This window comes from Euprymna scolopes, chromosome 7 (genome assembly GCF_053919585.1).
Source record: "Euprymna scolopes isolate OS-2025 chromosome 7, ASM5391958v1, whole genome shotgun sequence".
NCBI classification, from domain to species: Eukaryota; Metazoa; Mollusca; class Cephalopoda; order Sepiida; family Sepiolidae; genus Euprymna; species Euprymna scolopes.
The window spans coordinates 14,731,987-14,745,459 of NC_136488.1; the positions used below are offsets into that span (position 1 = coordinate 14,731,987).

Genomic DNA, 13,473 nt, shown 5'->3' on the forward strand with positions numbered 1-13,473 from the left:
CCCACCCTTTCACAGTAGAGATCCCTAGATGTAAGAGTCTTCTACTCTAGTAGTTTCTTCCCCTGGAACTGCTAGACTTTGGAATTCTCTTTCAGGTTCCTGCTTCTCCAACTGTACTGACATGCAGGAGTTCAAGTGTAACGTGAACTGACATCTTTCTGCCCAACTCCCCACCTAGTAGCTTTGTAGCCTGTGTTCCTAATAGTAGCCCTCTACATCAAAGTGGCAATTTGCCTTGTTTGGGATGAAAATGTAATAAAAAAATTTTTTTTTAAATATATACACTATTGAGCTATGAACGCAACTCTTATGTGAATTTAAAGGAATTATATATACTAGCAGAGAGACCTGACGTTTCCTGGGACTAAACTAGGATCAATGAATATTCCACACTTCCAATACTTTTGTTGTCATTGAAATCAGTGAAATTGTCCATTTTTCAATCAAATCGATTGATTGCCTGCTCTTGTCAGGGGCCTATTAGGGTGCACCGACAGGAAGCTTCACATGCTTCTTTGCTGTGACTTAGTCCATAATACATTGTAGTCTTCATTGCACTATAGTGAACCAACAGTTGATTTTATAAAATTATTTTTGCATAACAAATATTTTTTCATTAAATTTTAAAAAATATTTTGGCATTAAATTTTTAAAATTATTTTTGGCATTAAACTTAAAAAAATATTTTTGCATTAAATTTTTAAATTATTTTTGCATTAAATTTTAAAAAATATTTTGTCATTAGATTTTTAAATTATTTTTCCATTAAATTTAAAAATAATATTTTTGCATTAAATTTTAAAAAATATTTTGCATTAAATTTAAAAAAATATTTTTGCCTTAAATTAAAAAAATATTTTTGCATTAAACTTTTAAATTATGTTTGCATAAAATTTGAAAAATATTTTTGCATTAAATTTAAAAAAATATTTTTGCATTAAATTTTTAAAAATATTTTTGCATTAAATGAAAAAAATATTTTTGCATTAAATTTAAAAAAATATTTTTGCATTAAATTTAAAAAAATATTTTTACATTAAATTTAAAAATATATTTTTGCATTAAATTCTAAAAATTATTTTTGCATTAAATTTTAAAATTATTTTTGCATTAAATTTTAAAATGCAGAAGTTAAATATCATGGTCCAATGATGGTCTGAACAGAAACATTCATTTCGAACGCGCCTATGTTATATAAAATAAATACTGCTGGTTGCTTGTATCGTGATAAAACTTCTAAAATGCACTTGCAATGTTAGACTGGATAAGAGCTTTAACTTTGGTCAAAAATCAGACTCTTTTTTCTTTAATCGGATTTTTTCAATTATCGATTTTTCACATTTATCAGTAACATTCCACTACAAAACCTATCTAAGAACACCCCCAGACAGATAAAATACATTTGTGTGAAATTTACAAAACATCGCCCCAGTTGTTTCAGAGTCTATAAGGAATGAATTCACACACACACACACACACACACACACAGAGTGTCTTTATATAAAAGAGAGAGAGAGAGAGAGAAAGATGGAGAAATACGATAGTTAAAAACCGGTATTTTTTTTTTTAATGGAAACACCTTACAAATAACTGAATTTTAATTAATTCAAAAAGAAAAAAATTTTTTTTCTATTTACATTTATATATGAGAGAGAGAGAGAGAGAGAGAGAGAGAGAGAGAGAGAGAGAGAGAGAGAGAGAGAGAGAGAGACCGTAATTAAAATTTGGCATTTTTAATTAAAAAACACTACAAATAATTGAATTTTTAATTTTAAAAAATTTTCTATTCATATATCATAGCATATAAATGTGACAGCGACTTTTTTCTATTTCGTTATTTAATGATTAAGCATTTTCCATTTTATTTAGATTTGAAAAATAAAGAAAATTACATATATTTTTTTTCTTCAAATTCAGGAAACACATTGAATTAGATGGAAATCCTGAAGCCAAAGGTAAGTCTTTTCTTCTTGCAATCTCTTTAGAAAGATTGCAGTCAGGACCTGTATGACAAAATCCCACCCTCCACTTTCTTTCATACAGCTAAGCGTTGCGGAAACTATTCCTCTCTGGGAATTAGAGATTATTTCAGGAACGTTCTACAGGATTCCTTAGTCTTATGTTTTGTTCACTTACTAAAATAAGACAGGGTCGGTTTTAACAACAACAATTTTAAAGTTCTTTTACGTATGCATCCATTTAAATCAAACTAAATTCTATAAAAGTTTCGTTTTTTTTTAATCTAATTTTCAAGACCATGGAAAAATGTGAAAAAGCATTGTTTCTGATGGGAGCATATTGTTTAGGGAAAGCAATGTCTTAATATGTATCATACAGATTTAACAAGAAATGTTACCTTAACTTCATACAGACTAATGATGGGACGATTTCAATATTTTTCCTGCATTTTTCTACCAATCCCGATTCTTTAAAAATCTCTAAATATTTAACTATAAAATGGTTATTTTGTCCTGATTACCGTAAAAATACATGTTAAATGTGCACATATTTTCTCGAACGCAAAAACACACCTGTTAGGGGGTGATCTATAGATTTTAGTTTTACTGGAAGTTTAAATCAATAAATATTTATTATTTTATTATTACTACAATCAGTGGAAGATTTTTATAACAACAAAATAAAATAAAAAATATCATTAAAGCAATCGTTTTTGGTATCGGAAAATAGGCACACATTTTTCCGATTCCGATACCAATTCCCCCAAAAGTTCCAATTTTTTTATTTCGGATTATGATTAATCATCCTAACAGTAATACAGACACAAATGATACCTAACATTCAGATCACTTAAAATCGGGAACTGTCCCAAAAACAAAACAAAAAAAATACACAAACTCGTTTTGGCCAATTGTGTTGAAGTTGTGAAAGATAACAGAAAAGTTGAAGATATCAAAAGGTAACATATTTACCATTTTGCATGAAAGTTTCTCAATGAGAAAGTTGTGCTCAAAGTAGATGCCGGGTTTGTTCACAGTTGATTAAAAACAACAATTGAAGAGAATTGCTTGAATCTGTTTCATGACAACAAAAATAAGTTTTTGCATCAATATGCAACAATGGATGAAGCATGCATCCATCACGTCACTCCAGTCAAATCAAAAGTCAGCTGAGTGAAAAACAGACAGACACATGCACGAACTTGGAGTCTATATTCGAAACAAACACCCTTGACTAGAGAATCTAAACTAGAATCAGACGACTAGGCCTTCATGTGCTTTAGACTAAACATTCAACATAGTGTTAGCTACTTATATTTTCTATACTATTCTCCTTCAACCCAGGACTGTACCCTAATCAATCATGTCTCTAATAGCATAGACACAGCATCATTCGCCATTGATACTAGCGCCCAAATGCATGTATTTGGTGACTTTAATGTCCACCACAGTAATTGGCTTGGTCTCTCTAATTAAACATCACACTTGGCCTTTCTACATCCCTCTCCCTATCACAGAGAGTCACATTCCAGATCAGTCGCCCAGATCAACCAGATCAACAAGCCTCTATTTATGATCACAGTTCCTGGGAATTGTATAACAATGCTCATAGCCCACTTGGGAATGCTGATCATCATGTGATCCTGGTAGACATTCAACTTTCAACCTGAAATTGAAGAGCCATTACTCAAAATGACAAGGTACTTCATTCAAGAAGACAGATTGGGAAGCCATCCAGGACCACAGCCTTATGGACTAATATCTTTTCTCTTCGTGTGAAACAGTGTGCAAATGAGACCACTGAATGGTTCAAAACAGCAATTGAAGTGCATATTCTATAGCAAACCTCACTCTCTCCAATGGTTCACTTGTACTTGTGCAGCTGTCATTGCTCAAAGGCAGCATGCATTCCACAGACCTATTCAACATGTCCAATACAAATAGGCGAAAGTATATAGAAGCTAGGGGCTAGAGTTAATTGTAAGAATGAAATAGCAACAGCCAAGAGAAGACATACCGATGTTACAAGAAAACACATTGAGACATAGAAATTAGGAACTCACGATTTCTGGAAAATTTATAACAGCATAGTAAATAATGGACAATAAACAATTCCACCACTATTCAACAACCTTGAAGTTGTTTGCATGGCAACTGATCAGGCAAACCGGTTTTCCTCCACTTTAGACTCAACAAACCGCCCCCTCTCAAACTTCTCTTTATGGACAGAACCACACTAAATGATCTGAAAATCACCACGTCGCATGTTCGTGATGTCATAAAAAACCTAGATACCTCGAAGGCTTGTGGGCCCAATCTCATCCCTGCTATACTATTAGAAAAATTCCACACTGAAGTTGCCATAGTTCTTGCCAAACTCTACAACAAATACCTTATCGAATTTTGCTTTCTTGACTGCTGAAAAACTGCTTCTGTTGTACCAATCTTTAAGAATTCTGGCAAAAGAACTGACCACTTATTTATTGCTTCATTAGGTTCCTCCATCTCTTTGCCAAAATCTTTGAGTTCTTAATCAATCAAGCATTAGTTTACCAACTAATAGATAATAAACTTCTTTCCAACAGATAGTATAGATTTAGACAAGCCTATTCTACTGCAGATATCCTAACTGTAATCTCCCAATGTATATACCTTAAACACACTAGATAAGGTAGGGGAGGCTAAGGCAGTAGCCCTAGATGTATCTAATGCCTTTGACAGAGTATAATACGATGGTCTTCTCATGAAAATTAAATCATACAGTACAACTGCTTCCCTGACTGTACTGACATGCAGAAGTTCAAGTCTAATAATTAGACATCTCATTGCTCAACTCCCTGCATAGTATCGGTGTAAATTTTGTCCCAAATAATAGCCCCTTGCGTCAAAGTGGCACTGTGACTTGTTTGAAGTGAAGCAACGATAAAAAAACAGCATGTGAAAGTCGTAGCAACTGACCAAAGACGCAAACATCAGCAGGCAAGATCTTGAATGCCATATTTCTTTTACTTTGAGAACGGAAGAAGCTTCAATAGCAATTATAGTATAGCATTACTGACGTGTTTGAAGGGAGAAAACGACTATAAATGAAAAAGAAAAATGTGCTCTTTCACCAAAACAATACACGATGTCACAAGTCAATTACAACGATGTCAAAACTACATGAAATGCAGTTCGAATTATTATACATCCGTACTATTATCCACAGGGTTCGTACAGATTTTCAATGTCCATTTTCAAGGACTTTTCAAGGCCTTCTCCAGACAAATTTCAAGTTTTCAAAACAACTTTTTTTTTTTTTTTTTTTTTTTTTTTTTTTACAATTCACAGCGATTCAAAAAATAAAAATTCTGTCAAAACTCAAATATACAACAAATAAATTTTGCCATAGCCAATAACAGTTACTTTGCAACTTACCTGCGTCTTCACAAGTAAAGTATTTTTAGAGGAGGTAATTTTATTTAATTTAATTGTATTTCGATTTTAGTGTCAATATTTAAAAAATATGTTAATGGTATTCTTTATTAATACTTAAAAAATAATTTAATAGTATTTATTATTGATTCTATTATTAATATTTCGACACAATTTTTTAGTGGAAATAAAGAATATAATTTTCAAGGCTTTTCCAAGACATTTTCCATATTTTCAAGGTAATAATAAAAACAAGACAAATTTCAACCCTGAACCCTGATCCAGATCTGGATATGCAGGGACTATTGCTTGTCTGCAGATTTCAAAAGAATGGTTTAGAGAAAGAGGATTATCTTAAGTGAAGACATGAGATCAGAAACAAATCTATTTGGAGGCGAAAGAAAATAATTCTACAAAAATACATCTAAGTAAAATAAAAAAAATCAAACTATAGTTAAGTAAAATATTAATATCTACTTAATCTAATATAAAATAAGCGATTAACCTATAGCGTATTTAATCACTCGCATAAAACAATTTATTGCTGTTTTTTTTTTTATAAAAAATAAAAATCATTATTTTTTGTTATCGATAAAAATCTCATTATTAATAAATATCATTATTATTTGTTATCGATTCGAACAATTGTTTTTCTTTGTTATCGATAAAAAAATTCATTATTATTTGTTATCAATAAAATATTTATTATTTGTTATCAGTTTAAAATCATTATTATCAATTTAAAAAATAATTATTATTTGCTATTAATATAAAACTCATCATTATCTGTTAAAACGAAAATCATTATTTGTTATCAATAAAAATCATTATTATTTGTTATGAATAAAAAATCATTATTATTTGTTATGAATAAAAAATCATTATTATTTGCTATGAATAAAAAATCATTATTATTTATTATGAATAAAAAAATCATTATTATTTGTTATGAATAAAAAAATCATTATTATTTGTTATCAATTTAAAAAACATTTATTCAATTAAAAAAATTATTTGTTATCACCACACATCATCATTTGATATCAATTTAAAAAATCATTATTATCAATAAAAAATCATTATTTGATATCAATTTAAAAAATCATTATTATAAAAAATCATTATTATCAATAAAAATAATTATTTGTTATCCATATAAATCATTATCGTTTGTTATCGACTTTAAAAATCGTTATTTATTATCAATAAAAATAATTATTTGTTATCAATAAAATATTTATTTGTTATCAGTTTAAAAATCATTATGATCAATCTAAAAAATAATTATTATTTTTTATTAATATAAAAATCATTATGATCAATCTAAAAAATAATTATTAGTTTTTATTAATATAAAAATCATTATCTGTTAAAATGAAAATCATTATTTGTTATGAATAAAAAAAACATTATATGTTATCAATAAAAACATTATTCGTTATCAATAAAAACGATTATTTGTTATCAGTTTAAAAAATAATTTTTGTTACCGATATAAAATCATTATCTGTCATCAATAAAAAATGATTAATAATAAATTTTTATTATTGTTATCAGTTTAAAAATCATAATTTGTTATGAAAATATTATTCATCTATACTATTAATAAAATTCTAAATCTTTATTTCTTTCTTTCTTTATTTATTTATTTATTTATTTATTTATGCGTGTGTGTATATATACCAATAAAACTTTCGAACGGATGCACCGAATTGAAAAATTCTTTTTTCCCCTGAAAGGTGTGAGTCCCTAGATTGTCCTTATCTATATATGGTTCGTAACGAACAATGCCAAGTCACACGAAAAGCCCGAAATAAGGGTTTTTGGGCCGTTTCATGCAATTGTCGAAAAAGTTACCTGCCCATGTCAACGGAATTTAGCACTGTTTCTGTACACTTGTGGTAACATCTGTCAGCATACTGACAGGACTTGTGGCACAATGGATAACACGTCTGACCATGGATCTGAAGATTCCATGTTCGAATCCTGGCAAGTTCGTAATAATTTTAATCATCATTTTATTCAACGTTTACTCATTATCCTTACCCTTAGTTAGGGTATTTTTGTTTTTTTCAGTGATTTTGTTTTGTGCATATGAGAATTTCCCATACTCCGAGTTCACAGAGTAAACGTTGATGGTAAGACGGTGTTGAGTGTACTTGATGTTGAGTGTACTCGATTTTGTGTTTGACTCGACGTTGTGTGTGCCGACACGGTGCAGCCGCTAGTTATCAATAAAAAATCACGATTATTTGTTATCATTTAAAAAATATTATTTGTAATTAATTAAAATCATTATTAGTTGTTATTACTAAAAAAAATCATTATTATTTGTTATCAATTTTAAAAAGGCATTTGTAATCAATTAAATTCTTTATTATTTGTTATCATTGAAAAAATTATTATTATTATTATTATTATTATTATTATTATTATTATCATTATTATTATATGTTATCAATTTAAAAAACATTTGTAATCAATTAAATTCTTTATTATTTGTTATCATTTAAAGAATGATTATTATTTGTTATTAATAAAAATTATTTCTGTTATGATCTTAGATAATGTCAAGATTTCTATCATATTTATGCTATTATTATTATTCTTATTATTATTATATTAGTATTATTATTATCATTATTATGATTATTATTATCATTATTATTATTATTATTATTATTATTATTATTCCTTATAAAACAGACAAACAATGAGTATTAACCGTGGTGAATTAGTGATTCGTAATATGGATGAATAAATAAATTTAGATCAAATAAAAGTCGTACGTAATGACCTAGGACTAAATATAGTTAAAAAAAGATATTCATGTTTTATATGTGCTATTTCTTCGTGCATAATGTAATAAATAGATGAAATCAATTATTTGTTCAACATAACTTTGAAAGATAAAAAGAAGGGGATGTAAGAGGTAGGGAGAAAGGTAAGAGAAAATGGAGAAGGGAAGAAAGGAAATAGAAGAAAAAGAAAAGGAAGAAAGGAAAAAAGAAAATGGATAAAAGGAAAAAGGAAAGGATAGAAGGGGAAGAAATGATAAAAGGGAGGATGAAAAAATGAAAAAGAAGGTGAAGGAAAGTAGACGTAATTAAAAGAGGGAGATATAGAGAGCAACACAAAGCAAGAACGTGAGAAAAAAAAAGAGAATGAAAAAAAGGAGCGGATAAGAAAAAGTGAAAGAAAAAAAGAATTGTAATCTAAGAAGAAAAAGAAACGAAATTGACAACATCCACACGAGTTCTAAAATTTGGCCTTTTTTTGGTTTTTTTTTTAGCTGCCAACCATTCAACTCCCCGTCCTCTCCAGTTCGATCTTTCTATAACGTCTTTTCTCCCACATATACATATGAATGCATTTCAAATCACACGCCCCCATGAGCCGTAAAGATCATTTCATGTACAAACTCGTGCATAGACATAAACATACATCTCTAGGCCTCTCAATAAGCAACAACAGACACAGCTGGCTCTCTCACAGCACTAGACTAAACTAGCCCCCACTACATGGCCAGACTTAACTAGTCCTAACTACATGGCTAGACACAACTAGCCCTAACTACTCGGCTAGGCACAACTAACTCTCCACACACGGCTAGACACAACTAGCCCTCCACACACGGCTAGACAGACACAACTAGCCCTCCACACACGGCTAGACAGACACAACTAGCCCTCCACACACGGCTAGGCACGCCTAGCAAAGCGACACCAATTCTAAAATAAAAATGTGCGGCTCGAATTGTAACTTAATCCTCTCCATAACTTAACGACGCCACGTCTCAAAAGTTCGACTCGAATCGTAATTTAATTTTTCTATTTGATAACAACCAACGATAATTTTCCAAAATCCGACCTTTGAATGCACATTGAAACTTCTCCGTAACTAGACGTTATTTCTCAAAATTTAGACCCATAATCTTTCCCATAAAACGACAACATTTTTTTTAAATCCAGCTCTCGGATGCTTATTTAAAACTCTCCATAACGCGACAATTTTCAAACATTCCGACTCTCGAATTCTTTTTGTAAAATTCTCTATAATATGCAACACCAACTGTGAAAAATCCAACTCTTGTCTTGGTCGCATCAACTTTACTTCATGCCAAAATTGCTGGTAATCATATAAGAAAAACAAACCTAACTGACAACATGTACACGATGTCTTAAATTGCGCTTGTGCTCTTTTCGAACACATATTAAATGAATGCATTTTAAACCACATAAATTAGGCGTAAAAAGAAGGACAGAGGGGTTTAGAAATTGGAAACGAGAGAGAGAGAGAGAGAGAAGGCAAAACAAAAGGTGAGAAAAAAGGTAAAACGTAGAAAGAAAGAAGATAGAAATTAAACCGGAAGGAAAAGCTAAATTAATTGAGAGACAAAGAGAGAGGAAGGGGTAGAACAAATAAAAAGAAAAAAGAGCAAAATAAAGGAGAGAAAGAAGGTCATTAGAAAGAGAGAAAAAAAAGACTTAGGAATATCGAAGTAAAAGAGCGATAGAAAGAAAATTAATGAACTTCAAATGGGATTTAAATTAAAAATTATTTTACCATCTTTGTCTGCAACAAAGAATTCCCAGAGTAAAATCAACTAAAAGCATCAAAGCACTCAAAAACAACACATCAATGATCGATTTTGGATTTCTTTAATTTGTCTCCGAGAGAAAAATGTAAATCTGTTCCCAGACAGATTTGGAAGCAGAAAAATCCGATATTTTAAATCTTTTATATTTTGGAAATTTCAAAGAACGAAATCTTTTTCCTTCAATCTTGCTTTCAGACAGACAAAGGAGAGTGTGGATCAAAAAAGCATTTATATCAAGAAAACAGATAAAAAATAAAACTTGTCTTAAATTATACGATAATAAACCATACTTTCTTATGTTTGATTCAGGTATTACCTACATAAGTGGGGTGTGTAGCGGCAAGCATTCTGCTTCCGTTGTGAACAGTGGATCAGAGAATCTGGGAATTGTGACTGCAACACGACTTCTCGGACACAGGTGAGAATTTTACAACATTTACTTTTTATGCTGAAATTTTAACACTATGGCGGATCAATTCTTTGACTTCAGCAGGTTATCCGAATGGCGGCTCATCATGTAACCAGCCGAAAAACGCGGTGATGTTGATCTCTTTCTTTTTCTCACAGCGATCTACTTTTTAATAGCAGCAGTTGCAATAGTCGTTAATAATAACAGTGCACAATAATTTGGAATTTAACAATGCTTTTAGTTTGTTTGTTTTTTTCTCAGTATATATTTCTCTTAGTACATCTATTTGTGTGTATATCCGTTCCACTTTAACTCGGGAACTACCTAGCCGATCTAACTGAAATTATGTATAGCCCTTTGTTATGATAAGGTGCAACGAACTAAGTGTTATGCTCAGTGAGAGATTCATCGGAATTAATATTTAAATTCCACCTATGATCAGAAGCCACTAGACTGATCAGGCTGAAATTTTGTGTGAACCATTGTTATGATAAGGTGCAGCGAACTAAGTATCATGGTATCCGTTCAGTGCAGAGTGATTATTGGGGATTAGTATTTAATGTAAACATGAACACAAATTTAAACATTAATTTGGCGTAAAGCACAATCACGTTAACAATACGGCACAATCGCATTGGCACACCGGTTCTAGACAGATCACCAAAGTTAAGCAACGTTGAGCCTGGCCAGTACCAGATGGACGATCATTTGGGAATGGCGAGGTGCTGTATGTACTGCAAGGTAAAATATCAGGTTGAGAAACTGGTACGGTCTATCCTTCTCTTAAGGATAGATGGGACTCTCTTAAGCCATGGTAGACACCCCGTCTAATGATGACGTGACAATAACAAATACCCTTGATAGCGCTTGCGAAGTATCAAGTATTCAGCTTATTGTCTTCTCTTCAGTCCAATGTTCAGTAACTGGTCATCGTCATATCAGAAGACTATGTTTAAAAGTTTGAATAGCACACCCGCGAGCGCACACACACGCACATCTCAAACAAACACTATTAAAAACAATTCGTGGGATGAGAAATGCCACTTTTTTTTTCTTTTTTTTTAAACCAAAACATTCTGGATCTAACTTTTAAAACTTTGATGTTTATAAATAAATGTATATGGTGTGATTTGTACGTATTGTGTTATTAATTTATAATGTGCTTTGATTTCTCTACAAGTCCTGCACAAGAAGGAAACATTTTTAAAAGCATTTTTATATGAATATGTAAAAAAAGAAATTATTTCATTGGAATATTTGGTAATATGTCTGCAAATACTGAATAACTAAATAAGTTTTCGTTTTGTTGCTTTAAACGTGTACACAATCACTATTCTTCTATTTCTATTATTACTGCTGCTACATAGGAGGGACCCTATGCCAGTAAGAACCGATTAAATTAGCTAGTGTGAATTATGATAAGGGTCACCTTTAGTGCATGTCACGACCTTAATCTGCAAATAGAGTAGTACCAATGCTCAATTCAAAAGTGAGGGGAGGGAGTGATATTTGTTCTGTGGTCATTACCTCCTGCTTTTTGGGGTTTTTTTCTGGGGTGGGGATGTAGTGTAGTATTTGTTATCATAAAATCATTTTTCAAAACATTACATCCTCTAGGCCAGTAGGTGAGGTGGGGGTGGGGAACCTCGTCAAATCTATAGTCTCCTCCCTTGCCAAACTTTCACAATCACTATCAACAATTTCCCTCACTCTCTATCTGTGCCTAAATCTAAATGCAGATTCCATGAACAATGCTTCTTTTCTAGAACTGCCAGCCTGTGGAACACTGTTCTGCTGACCTGCTTCCTGGCTGATGACAATACGGTAGCCTTCAAGTCCAATGTAAACAAGTTCTTGTACACAAAATGGCCTTTATATTATGGGTGAACTCCTCTGTGCCTAGCAAACGAAAACGTCACAATATTATCGAGATGCATAAGTTAACAGTAAAACATATTTCCGTTTTATAAATGTCAAGCACGGACACAGACCTCACAACATTATTGGTAGGAACAAATTAAAAATAAAATTATTTATTTAAAAAATAAACGTTATGTATTTATTAAATAAAAATGCGTAGTCACAAAAAAAAATACATTATTTTTAATGGCTTTTTTGGATAAGATAAAGGTGTATTATTAATTCTTCACAACATCAATGCCATTTGACGCCGGGAGTTTTCATATTGTTATCTCCCTTGGAAAAATTCAAAATACGGAGAGGTATGCAAATAGAGAAAGCGCCGCTTATTTGAGGAATAGATGTTTATACGTTTCGTAATGGTAGTAAATGAAAGTCATAAATCCTGCTAGATTTGAACGCGGCAAGCAGGTTTCATAACCTGTGTATTCATTACACAGCTTACAAAATTCAAATGCTTGACAAAATTGATTTTAACATAATTTTGGATACCGAATAGTGCCAAAAAAAATTCTTAATTTCTTAATGTTTAATACGAAAGCAGTATCAATTTTCAGCGTTCTGTATATGTGTATATAGAACCGAATATTTCTTATTACTAAACTGTATGTCCGTCACTATAGATCAGAAGAAAATGATTCTTCCACCGCATTCTGGACTAAGCATCAAAGTAATAGAACCAGAAGTTCGCGTAGAGAATTCAGCTTTGTAAAGAGAACCAAGATTCAGATTCTTTGATTTCCAATCATGTATGCCTGCGGCTAAACGGTTCCGATGCCTTTGATTGTTTCCCCTGAAAAAGCACTTTGCCGGCATTTACATTCTCATCAAATAAGCAGCAATTATCCATCAAAAGATTCGGCTGTTGCAGTTTTATGCAGGTGTATATTCATAGAAGGAGATATACTGTATAGAAGGCATTGTTTTAATAGAATTTTGTTAGTTTTATACACTAAACAATTATAATAATCTTTTTGTTTAACATTGTACTGCATGAACACGTATAAATATTTCTATGTATTGCAATTCTTAGTGATAATTACACATATATATATATGTGTGTGTGTGAGTGTATATAGTAATTTATAAAATATATATGGCGATTAAGCCTTTAAGTATTTACTTCAAAAGTGCTCAATACGTAGGTAGAGCTAGTTAGTAATTTATAAAAT

General features: G+C 31.1%; 1 protein-coding gene across 1 annotated transcript in view; it reads left to right on the forward strand.

Annotated features, from left to right (window-relative positions):
• LOC145279611 (uncharacterized) overlaps positions 1 to 13,473 on the forward strand; it is a 330,448-nt gene that overhangs the window by 219,700 nt on the left and 97,275 nt on the right. The window contains exons 9-10 of the mRNA XM_080130805.1: positions 1,918 to 1,955; positions 10,282 to 10,390. Of these exons, the coding sequence (XP_079986931.1) occupies positions 1,918 to 1,955; positions 10,282 to 10,390 (147 nt within the window). The remainder of the gene's footprint in view (positions 1 to 1,917; positions 1,956 to 10,281; positions 10,391 to 13,473) is intronic.